Consider the following 24603-nt stretch of genomic DNA (forward strand, 5'->3'; position numbering starts at 1 on the left):
GGATTTCCTTTGCTGTTGCCAGACACTGTTTATAAATTAGGGTATAAACATTTGCCAGGGGCAGGCTTTTTTTTTTTTTTTTTAAACAAATACTTCTTTATTTTCAGTTGTTTTTCAGATTTCTTTCACATGACATTCATTGTGATGTTCTCTCATATTTTAATAAAATACCACAGATCTTTATTGTTTACCTTATGAAATGAATAAGTACACTCTGATCTCTCTTTACTCTGAGAAAAAGGTTGATTGCTGTAAATTAAGAAAAGAGAATCTGGGGAATTCCCTGGTGGTCCAGGGACTCTGCACTTTCACTGCTGAGTGCCCGGGTTCAATCCCTGGTTGGGGAACTAACATCCCGCTAGCCGTGCGGCTAAAAAAAAGGAAAGAGAGAATCTGGGTCCCCAGTAGGACTTAGTAGCATGAGATTCTCTTGCTCGCTACCTTGGTGTATGGAATTCTGTGATGTCAATCAACTTCAACGAGACCATTTTTCTAGTGAACATTTATTAAGTATCAGAGACTTGACAGGAAGGTAAGGCTGAGGAAGTCATGATTCCTGCCTTCAGGGAGGAGCACAGAGTCTAGTGAGGACCTAAAGAGTGTGAGCCAGAAAGGTGCAGTGCACAGGTGAGGACCCCAGCTGATCACCAACAGCACAGCAGAATTGAGAACCAAATGGTAAAGATGGTCAGAGCAGGAGAGGAAAAGGGTTTCTGCTTTGACAAGGTCAGAAGGACTTCTCAGAGGAGGTAACATTGAATATGGGCCCTGATACACGAGGAAGAGCCCTGTGACCACTGCCCTTATTGGGCGTTTACTGTGTGCCCTGCTCTGCGTGCAGCGAGGGTAGACACCTGGGGCCTGGGTTGGCATTTAGACATCTTCCTCGCACTGGGCGGAGAAAGAAAGGGCAGTGGGGAGCCTCAGAAGGAACAAATGTGTGGGCTTTAAACCCAGATCTGGTCAGATAATGGTTTAAGTCTGACCACATTATGGTGAATGTGTTGGTACATCTGAAAGGCAAGGTGGTAAGCCGACGCTCGCAGAGTGGTCCATTTGAGAAAACAGTATTAATCAGCAGTGTTAGAAATGCAGAGGAAGGACTTGAGGTCAGAGAACTATAACATTTGGTGACCAATTGGCCATAGGGAATGAAAGTGAATTCAGAAAGGTTACATGTAGCTTGGTGATGGGGTAGAAAAATGATGATGCAGTTAACAAAGCTCAGGACAGCAGCCATGGGTGAGCAAGGGCGGGTCACTGCCTTACAGAGTTTAATACTTTATTTTTTGAGAGGTTTTTCAGTGTCCCTGAGATATCCAAGTGGGAACATTTAATAGATCTCTACTGCATTGGAATTTAGCCACCAAGTGAGATATGGTGTCCTCAGCCCCAGGCAGTATTTGAAGCCCCAGCAGTGTCTGAGACCACCAGCCTGACACAGTTAGGATGCCGTTGGTGACAAATTACAGAACACCCATCTCAAGCCAATTCACATAATAAAGGGGGTCCATGACACACATGGTCCATTACTAGGGGGTCTGTTAATTCACGTAAGTGGAAAGTTCAAGATCTAAGATGGGTTTCAGCACCAATTGAATTCAGCCATCCAGCTGTATTCTCCAAGGCCCCGAACATCTCTGCTCTTTCTTCTGATTTGTGGACCTCATTCTGAAAGTGGCCTGCCTCTTGGTGGTAAGGTGGCTGCAGCAGCACACAGCACCAATCAAGAGAGACATTCTCTCCTCAAGATTCTTTCTCCAGAAGTCTTAGATGCTCCTTTTGCAGAAGCCTCCAGCAAACCTCCCCTCCTATCTCACTGAACATACATGCCTGTTCCTGAGTCCCTTCCTGTGTGGCTAAATGCCATGTGCTAATTGACTTAGGCTTGGGGAAAGAGGGATTTCTCCCCCTGCTATCCCACATTAATTTGACCCAATCAAGGACCATATGTGGACATGGGGGTGGGATCACTTTTCCCTGTAGCACATTGGCTTTCAGAGAGGAGGGGTGGGTACCAGCTGGGGACTGATGGGGGACGTGCAGTGTTGAAGGATATGGGTGGCAGCTCCATATGGAGAGAGTCCAGAGGAGAAGACAAGAGGATTTGGGTGGAGCTTTGAGCAACAAAAGTTCTGAAGGGGATGGAGGGTACAAGGAGCCAGGGAGAGGCTGAGAGACTGACTGGAGGAGAACAGACTCTGCATCCCAGCTGGGAGCACTTCAAGGAGGAAGGGGTGGTCAAGTGGTGCATGGTGGAAGGATATTCTAGGTGCCCATTTCAGTTTATAGATCATCTTACCACGTGCTGTGAGCCAAACACACAGTAAGAAACCTGGCCATTGCCCTGTGGGGCAGTTGCTAGCTTGGAGCTTAATTAAGGAGCATTAGTCTCAGTTGGAACCATTTTTTCCCCCGGCTAAGCAGAGAAACTGCGCCAGAAGTGAGCTTTTCATAAAGGAAGTGTTTTTCTGAGGCCAAAGCCACAGAGGATTAAACACAGAATTTGAGATGTGGATGCATTTCCCAAAGAGCTGTCTAGGTACAGACAAATAGGCCCATCTGGTTTTGATCACCAACATATTGGGTGCCAGGCTTGCAGTAGGGCCATTTCTTATTAGTGATGTAAAATCGGCCCTCTCGGGTTGGGCTCCTGTCCTTTGTCCCCACCCACCTTGGTCGGGTCCACGGGCCCACTTTTACCCTGTGCCTTTGTTCACTCTCCCAGATAAGTATGCTGTTCGCTTCATCCCCCACGAGAATGGTGTCCACACGATCGACGTCAAGTTCAACGGGAGCCACGTGGTTGGAAGTCCCTTCAAAGTACGAGTCGGGGAACCCGGACAAGCGGGGAACCCTGCCTTGGTGTCCGCCTACGGCTCAGGGCTCGAGGGGGGCACCACAGGTAACACACTGCCTCTGCCTCTTGTCTTTAACGGAGTTGTCCCCGGGGAAGAGCAGGTGGAACTCTTCAAGCCCCCGGGAAGCCTGCCACCCTCTCTCCCCAGGGAAACTTCAGTAATGCACCCTTGGGAGGCTCTCGCTTGACCTGCGGTAAATCCAGAGTGAGGGCTTGATGGCTGCGTTCTCACAGCTCATTACTGTTCGTTGTGCTGCAGCTGTCTTCCTTTGCCAGATTCTTTTAGGACCGGGACACTGATAGGGAATACAACACAGCATCTTTTGTTTTGAGGGTTCCTTTGCCTGCACAGAGTTCATGATGCATGTAACGGGCCTCTGGAGAGGTCCCCTACCCACCAGCTCCTTTAGTGGATCCTGGCCTCCTAGCAACACATTCAGTCGGCAGTAAGACCTGTCACAGCCTGGCTCCTTTTTATTCTAATCCTAACGGGGGAGGAGAAAAGACGAAAACAGTCAAATTCTTTTTTAGTCTTTGCCACAGATGGAACACGTTTGATTGTGAAAAATACTGGCAGTGAGGTAGTATGTAAAGTTCCATCTTGCTTCTCCTCCCTCCCTCCCTCCGGGTCCAGGAGGAAACACGGCTTAACAGATCAGGGGAGGACCTTCCAATTGTCTCTTTGTTGGTCTTCATTCTTGGCCACTTGGTTGCTTAGCTAGTCGGTTTGTTAAAAAGGTAGACATGGAGTTTTATTTTATAGAAATAGTCTTAGTGCTATTTGTATTTCAGTACAACTTGCTTTTGTCACTTGACATCTTAGGGAACTTTCCATGTCAAAACCTACAGATCTACCTGCCTTGTAATGGCTATAGTTAGTGTCCATACCGTGAATGTAGAGGTGGGCATCAGGGGTGTCTAGTGTGTCACTGTTACGGAAAGTGCCAGGGTGGGGAGCTTGTCCACTTACGTTTCTTTGCAGGTGTGGACTCACTGGGACGCAGTTTGCGTCTGAGTGTTACTTTGGGGCCTCTTAGGAAGGATTCTTGAGTTCCTTGTGTGTGCACATTTTGCTGTTAGTCTCCCCCCTACCCCACATGGTGAGTGGGACAGAGCAGACCCACAGGCAAGGGGATGAGTGGCCATGGTTTCCCGGCATCCAGCCCTGTGGAGCGAGTGTCGTAAGGGGACGAGGGGCCCTGCCCGGGTGCAGGAGTGACTGACCGGCTGGTGTGCCACCCTGCAACTCTGGCCAAAGCAGTGGCCTCAGCAAAACCTCCCACAGGGTCTGCATGAGTACTTCTCATGTCCCCAGGCCCATCCTGTCTGGCTCCACACTGAACTCTGGGCCAGCAGCTTGCCCTTTGTAAAAGGCACTGTATTGTTTCACCCTAGGCAATGTCCATTATACAGATGAGCAAAGTGAGAACTCAGAAAGGTTGAGTCACTCCCCAAGCTTACTTAGCTTGGAGCGGGCAGAGCCAGAACCAGTCCAGGTTCGCAACCTCAAGGCCTGCTCACTTAACCCCTGAGTTTTGCTGCCTCCCTAAATGGCTGGCTCGCCCCGAGGCAGTGGCTACATCCCTGGCCTGCTTTGTGGGGTGTCCTACACAAGGACACCTATCTTCCCAGCTGCCCTGGAAGGTCCCCAGGCAGTAGTGCAGGCGTTTGGCTCCTGACAAGCCATCCACCCTTGAAGCCCAGGTGGGGTCCTCCTGGCACTTGGAGCCCCAGCAGGCCCTGGTCCAGGCCCCGCAGCAGCCACTGAGGTCTCCTTTGCTGCCAGCAGCCACCCATCCCCCTGCTGGGCCATACCTGCTGTGCCCAGGGCCTCTCATGCTTCCTCTTGGCTGTTCACAAGCCTTCTCAGGAGCTCAGGTTTCAGGCTGTGCTTTGCCAGCACTGGATGCTACTGAGGGAAGGAGCTGGTCTTGCAGGGAGACTTCCAGCCAGGAGGGAGAGGTACAGAACAAGCCTGTTTCAAATCCTGTGTAAATATTGCTCTTGTCAAGGGGAAGGTGTCTTGTTTTTCTAGCCCTCCCGCTCCCAGGCCTTTTCCCAAATATCCATCCCAGTATTACACAGCTGCAGTGTGTGTGGAATGAAAAGGTGTCTCTGCCCGGCTGCTGGAGGGCCTGCATCCTGACCTTCGGAACAAAGCAAGCTTCCCTGTGTTTTTATGGGTGGGCTGGCGGTATCTCTTGGCTCACGCTTTAAATGGTCAGTTCTGCAGGTTTTAGAGCAGGGGAATGTGGAGAATTTGGGGTGGGACTGTCTGCTGCAGAGGGACTGAGAAGGTCAGGAGTTAGACCAGGGAGTTCCAGACTCTCTGGCTGGAAGAGCCATTTTCCTGATGAAATGCCCCAGAAACCCCAGTGTGCACGAGATGTAAGGGGAGAGCCTCCTTCCCTCCCGTTACCCCTCACCCACCTTGAAGATGGAGTAGGGCTGCATTAAACATGCATTAAACTCACAGGAACTCATCTGTATATACACGGGGGTACAGGGGAACACCGCCATGCCCAGAGATGTCTGGGGTACTGATTCTGGCTGGAGGTGGTGATGAGAGGGACTCCTGCATGCGGATTTTCTTTCTCCCATCTGCTCTCAGGCGAGTGCATTAGCTCCAGGTTAGACAGACCTTATGTTTAAACCCCAGTTCAGCCATTCCCCAGCTGTGTGTCTTAGGGTGAGTTATTTGACCTCACTGAGCCTCCACTTGGTTCCTGTAAAATGGGAATAATAAAGGAGCCCACCTGATAGGTTGCTCTTGCCCTGTAATTCCTTATTTCTCTTTTCCCACCTCATCTTCCTCTCTGGACCCTCACAATCAGGATGAACTGATGTTTCTTAGGAATGGAGCAATCCTGTCCTTTCTACTGCAGCCAGGTCTTTTCATCTTCACTTTAAAAGTATCTTTCCTTGCTGTCACTTGCAGCTGCTTCCTGGAAACGCTGTCCCTTGTTTGAATGCCCCCTCCCTTTCCCCCAACGCCCTTGCTTCAGCAGGGCAGCGGCTGAGTGAAGGGCTCCTGGGCTGCACAGTATAGAGACAAGGTTGAGACAGTTGTGGAGGCCGGGTGAGGGGGTGGTGCTGGGACAGGAGCCTCGGGAGCTTTTCCAGAAACATCTGGGTTGTATTCCGGGTTGCATGATAGCAGCTCCTTTGTCTTATTGATAACCAGAACAGTAATTCTTTCTCCGGCAGCCTCCGAGCTATAATTAAACCAAAATAGTTCCCAGCTGGGGTGCGTCCAGGGCTCTAGAAGAAGCCCAGCCCCGCAGCATGCTATGCTGGGGATGCCCCGTAGAGGGCACTGTAGCAGGTGTGCGGCTGGTGACTGACCGCCTCTTCCCCTTCTGAACTAGAAAGGGGCCTGAGGGAGTGCGGCCTTTTTCAGGGCCTTGGGCTCAGGCAGGAACGCCACAGTGGTCATTGGTTGGCACTGTCTTTTGGCCCAGCTTTCCTTCTGTCACGAGGGAGGATGTCTGTGCAGGAGGCCCTCATGGACCAGGCAGGCAAGAAGTAGGATGTCCTGGAGCTGCAGTTAGGGCATCTGAGGCAGCCCCGCTGCCCATCCAGAGGCCAGGAGACGGGCCTGGGGTCTGAACCCCCTCAGACTTGCTTCAGTACCAGCTCTGCCCCTTTCTCATGTAGCTCTGATTGGCATGTGGTTGAACCTCCTTGAGCCTCATTGTCGTTTGTTAAAGACGAATCACTGGGTGTGTAAAATGATGGGCACAGGATCTGGAGCCGGAGTGGTGCCAGTGGTATTAGCAGGAGCTGCTGTTCTGGTCCTGTTCTTGTTTCTGGTGTTCAAGGCAAAGTGGCAGGGCTGGCAGATCCCAGCGGCTACCCCGGTCTTCAGCGTGGTGTCTGGGGCTAGGAGCCTGAGGAGGAAGGAGGCAGCGCTGGGCTGCCTGGGCTTCTCCAAGTCCAACCAGAGGAGAAAGGAAAGGTCAGAGGGGCCCACGCTTCCCCCACCCTTGTGGGCAGAGCTGGCCCTTGGGGGCAGAAGCAGCATTTCAGGCTCTCATTGATGACTCAGGCTTCTCGCCCTCAGCCACGGCTCGTGCCCAGAGGAGAAAACGAGGCGGTGCGTGCTTGTGGACAGAATGTTGGCCACACTCCTGCCTGGGCCTTGGAAAGGGGTTACCATCCCCCAGGACCTGAGGTTCTCTGCACCAGCAGCTCAGAGCTAGTACTGGTGGGTTCCCGTGCCACCAAGGTGACCCCTCTGAGAGGGAACCTCCGTGTGCCCCGCCACTGCTTTAGGGCCCCCAGAACGCTCCCCAAAGCACACCCTCCCCATCCCTCCAAACCTTCCACGTGATCTTTATTCCTGCCTCCTTTCTCCCAGGTATCCAGTCTGAATTTTTCATCAACACCACCCGAGCAGGGCCAGGGACATTGTCCGTCACCATTGAAGGCCCGTCCAAGGTTAAAATGGATTGCCAGGAAACCCCCGAAGGGTACAAAGTCATGTACACCCCTATGGCTCCTGGAAGCTACCTAATTGGCGTCAAATATGGCGGGCCCAACCACATCATGGGCAGCCCGTTCAAGGCCAAGGTGACAGGTAACAACCACAGACACCTTTAAAAGTTATTCTTCCCCCTGTGGAGGTGATCTTGTCAGATTATCAGCAGAGCTATTCGATAGTAGAAACTGGATGATTTTAGAGATGTTGAATCTGCTTTGAATCTTGAATGTAAAGAAATGGTAGGACATGTCAGAGTGACTGCATGTTCGAAAACTTGCAAAATAAGCAGGCAGAGTAGGGGTGTAGAAGTTGAGAAAGCACATTAGGTGGTTTTCTGTCTCAAACAGAAAAGAAAGAATGTTTACATATTTGAGATCTTACGTATTTGTTTAGGTCAGGGCCTGAAAATTCCCCTCATTTCTAACCTTCACTTTTAAAATAATCAAAAGTTTTTATTAAATTTATAAAAATGTGCCTCCTTCAGATCACTGGAAAAAATACCAAACAGTAAAAACCACTTCACCGCCCACCACCCAAGGTAACCACCATAAATATTGCGGTGAATTCCTTCCACGTGTCTCTTTCTGCTTGGTTCACTGTCATATAAATAGCATAGGTTCATTGCAGAAAATTTAATTAAAATTAAGTAAATTAAAAATTCAGATAGAAAAATCATCTTCTAATATGCCGAGAGGGGAACTCCTTGGCAGTCCAGTGGTTAGGACTCAGCGCTTTCACAGCCGAGGGCGCAATTTCAGTCCCTGGTCAAGGACCTAGGATCCCACAAGCTCCGCTGCACCACCCCAAAAAAAAAAAAATATGCAGAATCATTTTTGGTATTTTGTCAATGTCCTCCCACATGTTTACACTGCTTATATATAGAGTATTTTATATACATGGAAAGTTGTCCATTCCATAGGGTGGCACGTGGCTATATTCCTGGAGGCACGTGCTTATGACCTGGAAGGACTTCCAGGTCAAGTCAGCCAAGGCCAGACTCTCCCATATACCCAGAAAGCCAGATCTTAGTTGTGTGGGGCAGGACCCCAGAACCCCATAGAAGACATTATGGGGGGTGAGATGCAAAAGTTGTGGCATTTAGATCCAGGTGTTGGAGGGCGTGAGGTAGGGGTGTGGTGGCTTTTGGATCCAGGTGCTGGGGAGCCGGGGCTCTCCTGGGGCTTCTGCATGGGGTACTTGCCTTGTCTGGTCAGTCATGCCTGCTTCTCTCCCTTCCATGTCCTAGGCCAGCGCCTGGTCAGCCCCGGCTCAGCCAACGAGACCTCATCCATCCTGGTGGAGTCAGTGACCAGGTCCTCCACGGAGACCTGCTATAGCGCCATCCCCAAGGCATCCTCGGATGCCAGCAAGGTGACCTCCAAGGGGGCGGGGCTCTCGAAGGCATTTGTGGGCCAGAAGAGCTCCTTCCTGGTGGATTGCAGCAAAGCCGGTAGGCAGCCTGGCCCTGCTCAGGGAATGGAGGGCATGGGGCGACACCCTCTGTTCTGTGTACTTTGGTCTTTCCTGCTCTGGTCTGCAGTGCCCACCCACCCATGTAACCCAGACATTTGCAAATAACCGTGTTCATTGCCCTGTCCTGCACTTAATATTTTTAAATGATTTGCCTCTTGATTTTTTCCAAATGACCTCAAGGTACATAGGGAAGGTCGTGTTATCCTCATTGCATTCAGTAACCTGGCCTCTCCTCTGTCACTAATTGCTGTAATTGCAATTTGAACTTGGGTATTTATTTGGGTGTCAATGATAGTTGCCTGGGTTCTGGCATCTAGCACATCTGGGCTGGAAAGCTGGCTTCACCACTTACTTATTTCTCCCTTCCTCTCTCCCTCCCTCCCTTTCTTCCTTCCTTCCTTAATTTCCAAAGCTTATTAGCCGAGTGACCATGGGAAACTTAATAAATCTCTTTCTAAAAGTCAGTTTCCTCTGCTCTAAAATGGGAATAGTCATAGGACCTTCCTGAAGGTTCTCGTGAGAATAAATGAGATCAGAGTAGCCAACACTTACATAGCCTTTACTGTGTGCTAAGGGCTTCACATACAATAACTCCTCTAAACCTCACAAGAAGCCCATGAGGTAGGTGCTAGTGTCATCCCCTGTTTACAGATGGGGAAGCTAAGGCAGAGAGAGGGGAAGTTCCATGTCCAAGGTCACCCACCCAGGAAGTGGCAGGGCAGAGATTTGAACCCATAAGAGTCCTGCTCGTAATTGCTGCACTCTCCCACCTCTCAAAGGTCCCCAGCATCATCAGAGAAGCTTAACAGGCAGTAACTGGTATCTTTCCTTTGGCTCCCATAGCCCCCCCTCTTCCTCTGCCTTCTGGGATGCATCTTCATGGAGTAACCACCTTCCTCTGCCTCCCAGGTTCCAACATGCTGCTGATCGGGGTCCACGGGCCCACCACCCCCTGTGAAGAGGTCTCCATGAAGCATGTGGGCAACCAACAATACAGTGTGACCTACATCGTCAAGGAGAAGGGGGATTACGTTCTGGCCGTGAAGTGGGGAGAGGAGCACATCCCTGGCAGCCCCTTCCATGTCACGGTGCCTTAAAACAGTTCTCATCAAGTCCTGGGAGGCGTTCTGGTGGTTGCTTTTGTTGCTTGTTTGTAACTCGTTTTATACAAAGTCCTCCAGCCCGTTTGTGGGTCTGAAACCCCATCCCGAAAACATTGCCATGTTTTTTTTTAAGTACCTTCAGAAAGAAGTCCTAAACTTGACTCTTCAGGGTCATGTTGGGGACTCAGGAAATGCAAATTTGTTCAATAGGCCCGGCAAACTGGACCTCTTTTGGCACAGATCACCCCCTGCAGACAGAACAAGAACAGACAAGGCTGATATTTTTAAGACATGAAGTTGGCTAGTCAGTTTGCAAAACAAGACTGGGAGGAAGGGCAGGGAAAATGGGGACACCTAGTTTATGTTGTCGTTTAGAAAAGAAGATGACCCTATCACGTAAGAAAAGGCCATTGGGCGACACCAGTTTTAACACTACTGCCACCCCGCCCCCATCTCTCAAAGGGCAGAGTGTCCGAGGTGACAGACTGGCCGAAATGGCTTCTTGGTGCCTCTCTCCTCATCCTGCTACTTATTTCCCTGCAGAGTCATTGCATGTGACCATCTTGGCAGCCATGTCTTTGCTGTTGTTTTCAAAGTCCGTTTCAGTCGCTGGGTCTGAGGAAATTCTGCAGTGGCAAGCAGCCCCCCCACTTGCCAAAGATCCCCCTTTTTTTTAACCAACACTAGCCCTGTTCTTAACATACGCTCCAGCCATTTGTCTGTTTGATGAGTCTCACCAGCATGTCCAGAGACACCGCAGGTGGGTCCAGGTGTTAGCAGAGGCCTGTCACGTGACATAACACTCCACACTCACCCCCAGGCAGCCCCAGCGTGAACTTTTTCTGGAAGATAATTATAGAAGGAAACTCCTGCCAACCTTTGGCCTGAAAGTCAGGGAATAACAGGGGAGGGAAGGACAGCAGCTCATTGGTGGTCCTTTACCATTTGCAGAAATAATGAAAGCATATTTGGCCCTGACCACATGTCACCCGAGGCTCTTTGGAAATCAATAGCAAGCAGGTGCAAAATTCTGAAAATGGGGGGTATCAGGCATTTTGCATGCCTTCTTGCAGACCTGCTTTGGAATAAAGTGAAAGCACTCGGGGACTGCCTGACCGCAGGGCCCAGATGTGTAGTGTGGTCTGGGCCGGCAGCCCTTTCAGATTTGCTGTTTCGTCCTGAGGAGGTGGCCACTGTCACCTCGAGTGTGTCCATGGATGGGACAGGGTGAGGTGGGTGACCCTCCCCGAGGTGTAGCAGCTGAGGGTGAGTGTTGGCAAAGCCCACCTGTTAGGAACTGGAGTGGCCCGAAGCCTGATGTGAAAGGACCACAGGCTTCGTAAACCGGGATGTGGAAGCAAAACTGGAACCAAATGCCAACTGTAAATTGTATCTTATAACTTATTAAATACAGCGTTTGCTCCATAAGCTCCCCAGGTGTTCTTGGATGGTGTCCTTTGGTAAATGGTTTGCGTCTCTGACCGGCTCTCCCAAACCCTGGCCGAAAGAACACAGGCTAAGCAACTTGTCTTAACAGGGAGCCTCGCCTCTTTTTTGCGGGGGGACGTTCTGTTTCTCCGCAGGCCTCAGTGTGAATTTATCAGGGTGAGGGGTCCTGGCACCAACACAGCCTCCCGGAGAGGTTTGCTAGGGTTTGCCCTGGTTAAGAGTTCCAGATATGAAACCCACTGAGGGGAAGGCTATGGTTTTAAAAAAAAAAAAAAGGTAAGAGAAAGAGTCTTTTTCCTGATGACCTGGGAAACCCTTGAAATAGGGAAGCAGTATCACCTGTCATCCCATCGCCCTTGGACAGCAGGGTTTGGAATTGGTGGTGCCGCCTTCCCTCCATCCTCTCTGCCTCTTCCTCCTTTCTGTTCGGGAAGCTTCTCCTTGCTGTGTGCTTAGGACACACTTAGCCCTTGCCTCCTCTTGCCCTACAGCAGTGCTGTGACATGATTTTATGGTGACGACACTAACTCAGGTGCTGTGTTGACATGTTTGCAGTCCCAAAGCTCACTTGGGGCAGACCCTGGGCCCCCTGCCGTTTTGTCCCCAGAGTGGAAGCTCTGCCTCCTTGCTTATCCCACCGTGGGAGCAGGCGTACAAAAGGAAGGGGACCCAGGAGCCGCCCCCCCCAGGCAAGCCTCTGACAGTTGCTATGATGATGGGAAGTCTGTTCTGGACCCCCAGCCTTGTTTTGGGGCTGAGCAGTGGACGGAAGGGCAGGGAAGGAAGACGCTAGATCTTTCTGTGTGTTTCTTCCTGACACCTGGCTGTTGATCAAGGATGGCAATTTGTGTCCCTCTGAGAGGTGGGAGGAGGGTTGGAGAAAAGGAGGTTCCTCCTGCCCGTCCTTCTGAAGGGAGCACCCTTATCTGTGGGCCTGCACCGTGAATGTCTGGTCCTGGACCGCAGGAGGCCCGTGGGCTTTGGGGAATGCAGGCTCTGCCCAGTGGGTCTGGAGAGGCAACAGTCGGCTGAGTTTGCCCAAAAAAGAAAACAGGGGCCCAGCTTGAAGCCAGGTGGTTTCTGGGGAGACCGCATTTGTAAGTTAACAGCTGGACTTTGGCATCAGGTAGTCTAGGGCTTAAGTCCTGGCTCGGGTGCTCCCTGGCTGTGTGGCCTTGAGGAGTTTGCTTCACCTCTCAGATTGTGCCCCCCTTGGGGTGGTCGTGAGGGTCAGATGAAATCCCACTGGGAGCTGTGAGAGTGTTGGCCGCTGCTCTCTATGATCAAACCCTGCCAGGTGATGTGCCTCCTCCACGGGCCGCTTGTTAGCACCTGGGGCTGCACCTGGTTTTCCCCCGACGGGTACGTCAAAGACGTCTCAGAGTGAAATTTGTGCATCTCTCTACTGGTCAGTGGCTAGAACCACAGGGCAACCGTTATCTGCACCTGGACTTCCTGCTGTGGGAACCGGCTGTTGTTTGTGCAGACACATTGAAAACTGAAACTTGACCCTGGACCAGCGGTGCCAGGCCCTTTCTGACTTTCACTGGCTGACTTTGCCCCTTTCCTACCAAGGGTTGGCTGGACGATCGCTCTTTTGGTGGCTGGTGGAGATTAGGCAGACAGCAGCTGCCACCTGCCCTGCAGAGATCCCCAAGCCAGAGGAGGCCTGGCCCCTTCCAAGCCCAGACGCCCTCCTCTTCCTCATCCAGTTTCCCTCTGCAACCCCGTGAAGCACTCATCAGCAGTGCTGCCAAGAAGGAAACATTTTATTAACGTTTCCCTTTGTTTCCAGTGCGTTTGTAAACACGTGGGCCCTTGACCATGTGTCTAGTCTTAAGACTTCAAAGGGGCCTTGAAAGCCACATTTTGATGAGTCTGGTGCAAAATGAGTTGGGCACATAGGGATTTAATTTGCCTTGAAAATTGCACAGCCTTAAAAGTTAGCAGAGTATCAGCTTCCCTGGTGGTGCAGTGGTTGAGAGTCCGCCTGCCGATGCAGGGGACACGGGTTCGAGCCCTGGTCTGGGAAGATCCCACATGCCGCGGAGCAACTAGGCCCGTGAGCCACAACTACTGAGCCTGCGCGTCTGGAGCCTGTGCTCCGCAACAAAAGAGGCCACGACAGTGATAGGCCCGTGTACCGCGATGAAGAGTGGCCCCCGCTTGCCGCAACTAGAGAAAGCCCTCGCACAGAAACGAAGACGCAACACAGCCCAAAATTAATTAATTAATTAAGTTTAAAAAGTTAGCAGAGTAAAGGTTAGTGGCAAAATGAGTGCTCAATCCTTGTCAACCCCCCAAGTTTGTTTTTTCTTAGATTATTTTTGGCTGCATTGGATCTTCGTTGCTCTGCGCGGGCTTCCTCTAGTTGTGGCGAGTGGGGGCTACTACTCTTTGTTGCGGTGCACGGGCTTCTCATTGCGGTGGCTTCTCTTGTTGCAGAGGACAGGCTCTAGGCATGTGGGCTTCAGTAGTTGTGGCTCGTGGGCTCTAGAACACAGGCTTAGTAGTTGTGGCGCACGGGCTTAGTTGCTCTGTGGCATGTGGGATCTTCCCGGACCAGGGCTTGAACCCTCGTTCCCTGTGTTGGCAGGTGAATTCTTAACCACTGTGCCACCAGGGGAGTCCAGTTTGTATTTTAAAATGGGGAGCAAGATCGTTAATTTAAGTGCCCTTTGGCCTTAGTGCTCAGCCAAAGGAATGAAATCTTTCCAAGTCTCCATTAACTTGTGGGGGGAAGGGGCTTTGTAATCAGAGCATTTCAACTAATGAAAACTCTCCCAGAAACAGCTTGTTTAGCTAATTTTTTTCTTTTCCTCACAATAGCAACTCATAACTCCAAGAGGGAGTGAAAATGTCACATCGCTCAAGGCAAGCCTGAATCTGATTTTTTCTCTCTGGCTTTGGTCTCAGGATGCTGCCCAAAAACATGGTGGGAGGAATCTTTCTAAACAAAGGGATCCTTTTTGCTTTGTGATAAGGCTTTTGTCTGGGCCCCTGAGCCCACAGGGGACCGGCTCATGTGCAAGGAATTTAGGGTGGCCTACCCCACACCCCTTCCTTCTTCCGCTAGAGTTCTCCTAGAGTTCTCCGCTAAAGCAGGCTGGCAGGAGATGGGGAGTTTACGAGCCTGATTTGTGGCTCGCATCCAACGGCCCTGCTTATCTCCCCAGGACAAAGCTCAAAGATGAAAGAATCCCGCAGGCCTTTTATTGCCCACTTTACTCCCTCTGCCGTGACCACCGCCTTCCCTGGGCACCAGGACACCCCTCCCTGTCAGTGTGGACATTCTTAAGGCAAAGCTGATGCTGAACGCTGGTGGGATGATCTCAGAGGAGAGGCAAGTCCTGGCAGAGGCACCGAGCCCCGGAAATGCCTGCTTCAGGCCCCACTAGTAGCAGCAAAAGAACCTAATGTGTGCGAAACGCTCAGAAAGCAGCAGGTCAGATGCTGCAGGTGCAAGTCTGGATTCCAGTCTCAGCTGACAACTCACGCAGTTATCGCCTCTGTGCCTCAGCGGCTTTATCCATAAAATGGGAAGATAATGGGAAAAACCATTCTAAGATTAACCTCTAGAAAGATCCCACAACACATCCATCTCCCAACTGACTTGGGCAAACCTTCCTTCACCCAGAGCTGCTGGGGGAGGGGATGCCTGAGTTTTGGGGAGACTCAGCTCCCCAAGTCAGAGTGGAAGGGATACCTCACAAAAGGAAGCGTAGTTTGTAGGGAAGCCGTTTAGCGTGGTGGTTTTTAGCACAGGCCAGCGGGTTCAAATCCTGGTCCTGCTGTGACCTCCGGCTGATTGTTTACCCTCACAGAAAACAGTGCCTCCATTTTTTCTTCAGTTTTTCTCCATTTTTTGCCCCATACAGTGCTCTTAGGATTAACCAACAAAACACACAGAAAGAATTTCACTGTATCCAGTACACGGTAAGGGTTCACAGAATTACTATTACTCGTGTAAAGTGCTCTGAGAGCTTAATTCCAGGAGGGGCTACTTTAAAGACACAAGTACTGAGTCCTAGGAAAGGCCCTTGTCTTGGACAGAGCCCCAGGCTGGGGATTAGGGTTGGGCATCATCAGTGGAAATGGATAGAGTGGGTCCTTGGTGGCCTGGGAGCGTGGCCAGAAAGCTGGGAGGCACCTGTGCCCCTGCTCGACTCCTGGCCTCCCCTTGTTTCTGAGCTGCAGTGACCTCTTTTCCCCTAGCGCAGGCCTAGGCCAGAGACAGACCTGGGGGCCGCCTCCACACCTTCCCAGGGGTTGTTGGTGGCTTTTAAATGAGTTTTTAAATCTACAGTAAGACAAATGTCCTAAGTAACAATGAGGCACTGACTCTTAAGATTATCCGCAAATTTTTACAGGGGAGTTTGCCAGGGCTCAGAGAGGGTAGCGATGATCAAGTTGTGTTAAAACCTGGGAAACCTGAATTAAAACCTGGCGTCCTGAAGCTGCTCACAAGGGCCTGGCACAGGGTGGGCGCCCGCAGACAAGGGAACAGAATCTGAAGGCGGCTCTCCTTGTGGGCGGTTGGCTGTCCTTGTGCCAACTGGAAGGCAACATTTCAGGGGTTGCCTCTCTGCACCCTCCCACTCCCCTCCCTTTGGGGGTAGCCTGTCCACTGGGCAGGAGGATAGCCGCCTGGGCTGTTGTTACTGCAGTGACCACCAGGGGCTGCCTTGGATCCTTAAGCTGAAGCCCCGTGGGCAGCCCGGGTGGTGGGGAAGGCACAGGGTCTCCGAAGCCCCAAGGAGGGGGACACCCACCTCTGCACTCTTTGTGCTCTGAACGCCTGGGCTTACCAGTCTGTGGGTGGGGGCGGTCTGGGCCAGGGAGGCTTTCTTGAGTTCTGGCACCAGACCCCACTACCGTTTCACCCCAGGGTCTTGCCACCCCCAGCCCCCTAACTCTTGACTTTCCTCCCTCCGTCCTTACCCAACCTACCTTGCAGCAAGAGAGTTGCCATGAACCAGTGTTTATGGTTCAGTTCTTAATCAAGGGACACCTCCTCCAGGAAGACTTCCCAGACCATCCCCCAAATTCTCTGCCTGCCCCTCTATCCACCTGGTTAGGCATCTGTCTCTCCTGTACTGAGAAACCTTGAGGGCAGGAAGCCTGTGGGCTCTGTCCCTTCTCATCTCCCTTTAGTACCTGGCTGTGTGTCTGGCACAGGGTCAAGAGCAAGTGAATGTTTGTTGAATGAATAAACAAGAGCATACCCAGCAGAGTGGAAAGGCAAGTGGCCCCAGGGCATTGTGGGTTACCTCTTTCTCACTGGTACTCACCCAGAGGGTCCTGCTCAAGAAGGCAGAGGGTGTGAGGATCCAGAAGGCTGACTTCATGGTGCTGTTGAGGGGACTGGTGGGTCCTCCTCTGCCCCGCCCTGCCTGCACCTCTCTCACGATGCTTGTCACATTCCGTGGGAGAGTCTGTAACAGAGATGTGGGCTTTGGAATCAATCCCAGTGCGACCATTTAATGTTGCTGAGCATCACTTTTCTCACCTGGAAAAGTGACGTAAGAGAGCCTATTAGTGGGACTTCCCTGGTGGTCCAGTGGGTCCGGGGTTCAATCCCTGTTCAGGGAACTAGATCCCACATGGCGCAACTAAGACCTGGCACAGCCAAATAAATAAATAGATAAATAAATAAATAAATATGTTTTTAAAAAGAGCCTATTAGTCGTTGAGTGAAGTCACTCAGTGAAGCCCCAGCTCAGGGCCTGGCACAGAGTGGGTACACCAGTAGTGTGCCCTGGGGCGCATCATTTCTCCAGGCCTCCATTTCCCCACCTGAAAAGGAGGCTCTGAGAGCCCCAGTAATCACGCAGGTGGCTTAAGGCACACGGAGTGCTGCCTAGCAGCTGGCACCTAGCAGGTGCTTGTTAATCATCAGCTGGCATTTACAGAGGGCTTCCCCAGTGCCAGGTGCTGTTTGTCTCAAGTTGTTAAACACTGTTCTAACGTCATTCTCTGAACACTAAGGGTAGTTCCCGCCATCATCTCGCTGTACAGATGAGGCCATACCGCTGTCAAGTGGCAGAGCTGTGTGTGAGGAGTTGGCTCGGCAGCCATGTAACCAGAGCTTCCTGGAGTGGAGACGACCTCTCTTTAGACCCCCTTGGGTGCCTGGCATGCAGTAGGTGTACACTGGGGTTTGCTGAATGGAATAGAGGCAGTGGAACCCCATGCGCCACCTGGGATCCTCTGGGTATGAGGAGGAAAGGCCTGGGCCCTGGGTTCCTCTGGGGCAGAACAGGGCCCCCTCCCAGGCACCCTGGGTAGGTGTGGCCTTTGCTCCTTTTTTCAGTCTGGTCTGTCCTACCCACTGCCTGTGTGTGGCTCGCAGTGCCCTGAGCAGCCCAGCCTCTCCTCTCAGGCAGGGCCTTGGCAACCCAGCCCTCATTGGCTGCACGTATCCTTGGAGATGAGGCACCAGCAGTGCAAACATAGGCGGCAGAATGTTTCCTCCCTCCCCCGCCCCCCTGCCCTCACTGCCATGAGGGATCTATTCACCTCCCAGAAGCAAGCCTGCCGGCAGGAGCACACCCGGAAGGAGACTGCCGCCCAGGTCGCCTGGAACACCAGCTATGGCCACAAGCACCTGAAGGAGGGACCCTTGCCCAGGAAGCGGCTCCAAAAGGCCCCCTTCAGGTCAGTCTGGGAGTGGGGCCATCCCAGGCCACCAGCTACCTGTTGGATGGCCAGAGACCAGGGGGCTCCAGGATCAGCTGTCCAGGGGAGTAGGTGTCCAGGGCCCTCCGCCCAAGGGAGACAGAGTCAGGCAGGCCTGAAGAGCAACTCGGGGGCTATCAGGCCAGACCAAACCAGAGGGCTTAGGCATGAAGCAGGTCCCCCCGCACCCTGCAGCTGCTCTTCCAAGGCATCTCCCTCGACGGCCAAGGCCAGGCCTCCTACCTCCGGGATCGGCACTGGCAGAAGCCGGAGGAGGAGTTTCCATCCTGGGAGTATAGCTGGCATGTGGGTAAGGGCCACCACCCTCTTGCCATTCCAGGCCTTTGCAGGCAGGCCCAGCCTCGTCCCTCATCATATTCCTCTGGCTCACTATTCTCTGAGCAGGACTCCAGGCCTTTGCACTTTCTGGTCTTTCCACCTAGAATGTTCCTCCTGCCCCATCTTCTGCTGGCTAACTTTCAGATGTCACCTCCTCTGGGAAGTCTTCCAAGAGTCCTCCAGGAGATTAGTTGAGCCCACCTTTGTGCTCCTGCAATTTTTGAGTCTGCACAGCACTATCACCACTCCTTGAGGATCCATCTGGCCTGGTGAGGCCTTGGGCTTCCAGGGCTTCTTAGTTAATTTTATTAACGCCCTCCCAGCTCCCAGGTTGGGGCTGGCACTCAGTCACTGTGGGATAAATGAGTATGGACTAGGGAATGAGGCCTTGAATTGGAATCAAGAGGTTGTGAGTTCAAATCCTGGCTCCGCCACTTTCATGTTGTGTGAGCTCAAGCAAGAAACTTAACTTCTCTGGGCCTCAGTTTCCACACCTGAAAACTGGGAACAAATGAGTACCTCCCTTCCTTTGTCACAGGGTTTTGGTGAAATCAGGCGGGAAAACACCCCGAGCAGGAGTTATCCTCAGAAAACTGCATGAGGTGGGTAGGACACACGTTCATTCTTTCAGCATATAATCCTGTCGTTCAGAACAGCCAGCAGAGGGAGATCTGGAGCCACTGAATCCCGGCTCTACCCCCAAATGAGTTAGTGAACCAACAGGCACAGAGCGACTCAGGTTGAAATTACCAGGCTGGGTTTGAATTCTGGTTCGTTCATTTGTTCATTCACTCATTCATTCATTCATCATTCATTCATTCATTCATTAACAAATGTTTATTGAGCACCTAATATATGCTCCTCTTTTTGTCCTGGGGTGTATAGCAGAGAGCAAGACAGACATGGGCCCTCACAGAGAGCCGATGACAGATATATGAAGTAGTGTCAGGCTGTGGTCCGTGCTACAGAGCTGCACTTTTCAGTCTTTACCATCACAGGAATTACCTGGGGATCACGTTAAAATGTAGGTTCTGATCCTTCAGTGATGTCAGGGATGGGGTGAGATTCTGCATTTCTAACAAGCTCCCTGACGATGCTGTTGCTGCTGGTCCGTGGACCACACTTGAATATCAAGGCTATAAGAAGAGGTAAATCAGGAGAAAGCGATGGAGGCTGAGGGGCTGCTATGGTAGACAGGGTGGTCAGGGAAGGCCTGCTGGGGTGCGACGTTGAGCAGGGTCCCAGGTCGAATCTCCCCCATCGGATTCTTCTGAGAAGGGCCTGACTCTCTGCGCCCACAGTGCAAGACTCAGTTTAGGCATCACGTGGGGCTTCCCTGTTCCTCCTCTCCTGCTCGGCCCACAGGTCCATACCTACTGCCTGTGAAACCACTGCCAGGCATAGGGTCGCCAGATGGAGCAAATTAAAATACAGAATGCCCAGTTGCATTTGCATTTCAGATAAACAGTAATCTTTTAGTGTAAGTATGTACCAAAGGTGGCATGGGACATATGTATACTGAAAAAATTATTCATTGTTTATCTGAAATTCAAATGTAATTGGGCATCCTACGTTTTATCCAGCAACCCAAGCATTGGAGTCAGGGGAGCTGATTCTGGCTGCCCCCTGGGTACAAGGGCAGTGCTGGGTTCAGGGCAAAGTTCAGTTTTTCCCCATAGTGTTCTGTTTAAACCCACAGTTGCTCCCAGAATCTCTGGAATATTCTATAAGCATCTGGCCTCATGCCCCTAACCCAACCAGTTCAGAAGCCAGATGGGGAACAGATGACAAACCTTCCGCTGACCTCCCCAAACAGATACAGACAGGAGCTGTGTCTTCCCAGTGGGTGCAAATATCCACAGAAGAGGGGTTGAAGGCACTTTCTGGGCCCCAGCTAGGTCAGCCCCAAGTGCCTTTTACACATAGAAAGCACCAGTCTGGTGCCTGGCACATAGTAAATGCTCAAGAAATGGTAACTGGTACTATCATTATTATTATTAATTCAACAGGGAGGATTTGCAGCCAACGGGCATTTGGGAAGCTAGTTCAGCCTTGGGCAGGACCCTGGAGGTGTTTACCGTGGAGCATTGGGATGGCTGGGGAATCACTAGACAAGGGGAGAAATGTGATGAGGGGTAAGTGAGGTTGGGGTTGGGATGGGATCGAAATAGTTAACAATTAGCATAACCTGTGTGCCACCAATCAGGGCAGGTCTTGGCCGTGGAGCCAAAGCAGGGTCTCAAGATGCCCATGCTTTGCCAGGCATACCGTTTAGTTACTGGATCCTAAGAAGGAATGGAGGGCCTAGGGTAGGGGTCAGGGGGCACAAGGGGCAGCGCTGTTGCTAACTGCGCAGAAGGATTTCACTGTTCTAGCAGCTGGAGCAGCTGTGTCATTGTGTTGTGTTGGGCTAGGGGTGGGCTGGCAGGAGGAGTGGTGGCCCCAGCACCGGGCCCTTGTTGTGTTGCAGGGGAATCCATGAAGGACACCAGGGCTCCAGCTTATGCCAGCTTATCACAATGAGCTTTTACATCAAAAGTAGCATCTTCCATGTCCCACGGCGAACAGACCAGCGGATGTGAATTTCCTGGGGGTTCAGAAGCTGCTCCTTCCTTTTCCTGTGGTCTGTCTGGACCCTGAAGAGCAGAGACATTGCCAGCCCCACCCTCCCTGTGTTCTGTTCAGCTCTGCCAAGCGGGGAGAGGCACGAGTCCTTCTCTAAGGTGGGCACATGTCTGGGATTCAGGGGGGCCCACCTGCTGCCTCTTGTCTGCCCTCAGGGACCTCAGCTCCTTGCAGAGCTCCTCGCCCCTGCCATCACCATCACCAGCACAGGTCACTCTCCTGGGGGAAGCAATGGAACCTCCAAGTGCTCCAGCAGCAGACCTGGGGCAGGGGAGGGGCATCTCTAAGTTCTTAAGGTACTAAGGGGAGAGGAGGGGGATATCTCCCTGTCCTTACTCTCTACATCCTGTTGAAGGGACCCATAGCAGAATTGCTCAATCCCAGGGTATCCCAGAGTTTAGGGAGGAAGTCGTTTCCAAGTTTACTTTCTGCTTCTCACCCCTCCAAGAACCTGCACAGGTCAGGGTTGCCTCACTGCTATAACAAACAGCCCCTAAATCCCAGTTGCTCAAACGTACTAAAAAAAATAAATGTATTTTTTACAGCACAGTGCAATCTGGTGTTCAGCAGGCCACCTGCTGATCTGGGGACGCAGGCTTCTCCCATCTGGTGGCTGTGCCATCTCCTAGGGCCTCAGAGTCCTTCCCTGAGTCCTCTACACCCAGCTGCGGGATGAGGGAGGAGAGACAGAGGGCCTGGAGAGAACATGCCCACCCTTGACCACCTTGGCCTGGAGCTGACACATCCTATTGGTGAGAACAAATCACATGACTTCTAGATGTGAGAAGGCTGGGAGTGCTGTGTGACCAGGTGGCCAGGAAGAAGAAGGGGAAGGGTCCCCAAACATCTAGTCCATCTCTGCCACAGAGCCCGATGTGCCCTGCAGCTGCTCTAGGGGTGGACTTGAGCTTGGCCACCACCCTAAACTCACAAGTCCCTTCCTGTATGAGTTTGCTAGGACTCCCATAACAAAGGACCACAAACTGGGTGACTTAAAATAACAAAAATTTGTCTCACAGATCCGAAAATTAGAAGCCTAAAAATCATGCTGCCTCTGAAACCTGCAGGGAAACCCTTCCTGGCCTCTTCCTGGCTCCTGAGAGTTTGCTGGCAATCCTTGGCGTTCCCTGGCTTGCAGCTGCCTGACTCAGTCTCTGTCTTGGTCATCACATGGCCCCTGTGTCTCTGTCTTCATGTGGCCATCTTTATTTATTTATTTATTTATTTTTGGCTGCGTTGGGTCTTCATTGATGTGCGTGAGCTTTCTCTAGTTGTGGCGAGCGGGGGCTGCTCTTTGTTGTGGTGTGTGGGCTTCTTATTGCGGTGGCTTCTCTTGTGTAGCACGGGATCTAGGTGCGCGGGCTTTAGTAGTTGTGGTGTGTGGGCTCAGTAGTTGTGGCTCGCGTGCTCTAGAGCACAGGCTCAGTAGTTGTGGCGCACAGGCTTAGTTCATCTGCGGCATGTGGGATCTTCCTGGACCAGGGCTTGAACCCGTGTCCCCTGCATTGGCAGGTGGATTCTTAACCACTGTGCCACCAGGGAAGCCTATGTGGCCATCTTCTTATAAGGACACCAGTCGTATCAGATTAGGGGCTTACCCTACTCCAGTATGTCCTCATTTTAGCTAATTACATCTACTATAACCCTATTTCCAAATAAGGTCACATTCTGAGGTACTGGTGGTTAGAGCGTCAGCGTATTTTTTTTGAGGGGACACAGTTCAGCCCATAACCCCTCCCTTCTGATAGCTAAACCTTGGTTACTGGGGCCATCTTGAAGGACCTTCCTCTTTCCTTGGATTCCCTCCCAGAATCCCAGACATGTCAAATGTTTGTGGCTGGCATCCTACCCAGCATTGGTGCACACAGCATCTCATTGCTTACAAGGCCTCTGGCATGGAGGAAACCCAAGGATTCACCCTGTTACCAACCAGGGTTCTTGGCCCCCTTAATCGATAGAAGTTGATCAGAGTCCAGACAAGAAATTCAGGCAAGGCTTTACTGGGGCACCTGCTGCAGCGGGGGAGTGAGAGCAAACAACATGTTCCTTGCCTGCTGGCTCACTCCCTGAGGCAGGGGCGAGCTTGTTCCTTATATGGGGTGAGGGTAGGGGTGTGTCCGCGGGGTCGAGCGGGAGGGGTGGCTTAGGTGGTTGGCCCACCCCTTAGGTGCTATTGTGTGCAGGGGGCATGTGCAGTACCCTGCTTTTGCTCCTGACACCCTACATTTGCTCCAGGCTCTTCAAAAGTGGGAGTTGGGGTTTTTGGTCTTTTGTATCTTTTGGGCCCAGAATTTGCCCCAACTGTGCATGCACGCAGTTATTTTAGTCACATACAGTTTCTTTGTACTTTGTTGCTGGAGGAGAGGTTGTGTCCAGGTGCAAGCACTGCAGCACTGCAGCAAAGGGCCCCAGGTCCCAGCCTGTCTCAGCCCTGCGCACAGCCCTTTGTGAAACCAAAATGCTCACGGGCCCACCCTGCTCAATCAGGGCACTGTGGTACCCTCCTACTCCACTCGTTCAAAGAGCAGCCCCTCAGTCTGGCCAAAGAAAGAACGAGGCAAACCAACAGCTCTGTGAGGACCACCCCCAGAGGAACTTTCCAGGTCTCTCCAAGTTTTCCCCTTAGCCTGAAACTCCACAAAGGAGCTAGTAGTTTTAAAACAGCAAATTGAACTAAGTTGCCTGCGTTTCCCTTATCAACTTTGGGAGAGTTCTTGAGTGGGAAAGAGCAAGGGGCAGAGAGCGTGAACAAGGCTGGTGTGCATGTGATCCTGGGGGACTTGCACTGCAGCCTTGCGCCCTAGAGGCAGGTGCTTGACAAATACCTGCCGAATGTAATCAACCAGATAGCCCACTGGGTTCTTTGGGGCCATTTGACTGAATGCAACAAACCTCGATCTGATAGCTCCCAGGGGCCAGGTCTAGGCTGGGTCCCTGGGGCAGAGGGGGCAAATCTTCTTGGAGCTCATGGCACAGAGTGAGAAGGGCTGTGATGGGGGAAGACGGGCACCTTTGGAGCGCAGAGGGGACGCCTAAGCCAGCATGGGGTGTCAGGGTAGGCCTCCTGAGGGAATCACCATTATTTCTGTCATTAAATGAAACGATGCTCAGAAAATGCCTAGCAAATGGCTGGCTCTATATATGTGAATTATATTAGCTGTTATTATGATTATCTCTATCGGCAGCAAGGCTGCTTAGAAGAGGACAGGCTGCTACCAGGGCAGCTTTTCACAGCTGGGATTTTGCAAACAAATTAAGTCTTTCGGAACATGATTTGGGTGATGATGTTTTCAGTTCTCTCAAGGATGATGGCACATTGCTAGCACCATTCTAGAAGCATGGGAAAAGGGTTGATTCATAACAAGCAGTGGATGTTCCAGGTGGTTAGGGCTTAATACTTCTGGGGAATTTATTTATTTACGTATTTAGTGAGCACCTCTATGATATTTGCTACGTGCAGGGCCTTATTCTAAACCCACACTGTCCAGTTCCATAGCCATGAGCTACATGTATCCACTGAGCATTTGAAATGTGTCTCATCCAAATAGAGATGTGCTGTAAGTATAAAAGACACACCAGGTTTCAGAAATTTA

General features: G+C 51.6%; 1 protein-coding gene across 4 annotated transcripts in view; it reads left to right on the top strand.

Annotated features, from left to right (window-relative positions):
• FLNB (filamin B) overlaps positions 1 to 11351 on the top strand; it is a 138848-nt gene extending 127497 nt beyond the window's left edge. For 3 of the 4 annotated variants that reach the window (XM_024746379.1, XM_024746380.1, XM_024746381.1), the window contains 4 exons: positions 2729 to 2905; positions 7221 to 7439; positions 8590 to 8793; positions 9726 to 9936. In XM_024746379.1, the coding sequence (XP_024602147.1) occupies positions 2729 to 2905; positions 7221 to 7439; positions 8590 to 8793; positions 9726 to 9913 (788 nt within the window). In that variant the 3' untranslated portion in view covers positions 9914 to 9936. Of the gene's footprint in view, positions 1 to 2728; positions 2906 to 7220; positions 7440 to 8589; positions 8794 to 9725 lie in introns of all 4 variants that reach the window. The other variant, XM_024746378.1, reaches the window with a different exon arrangement.
• Positions 11352 to 24603: the final 13252 nt, after the last annotated feature.

This window comes from Neophocaena asiaeorientalis, unplaced genomic scaffold (assembly GCF_003031525.2).
Source record: "Neophocaena asiaeorientalis asiaeorientalis breed wild unplaced genomic scaffold, Neophocaena_asiaeorientalis_V1.1 scaffold251, whole genome shotgun sequence".
In the NCBI taxonomy this organism is placed as follows: domain Eukaryota; kingdom Metazoa; phylum Chordata; class Mammalia; order Artiodactyla; family Phocoenidae; genus Neophocaena; species Neophocaena asiaeorientalis.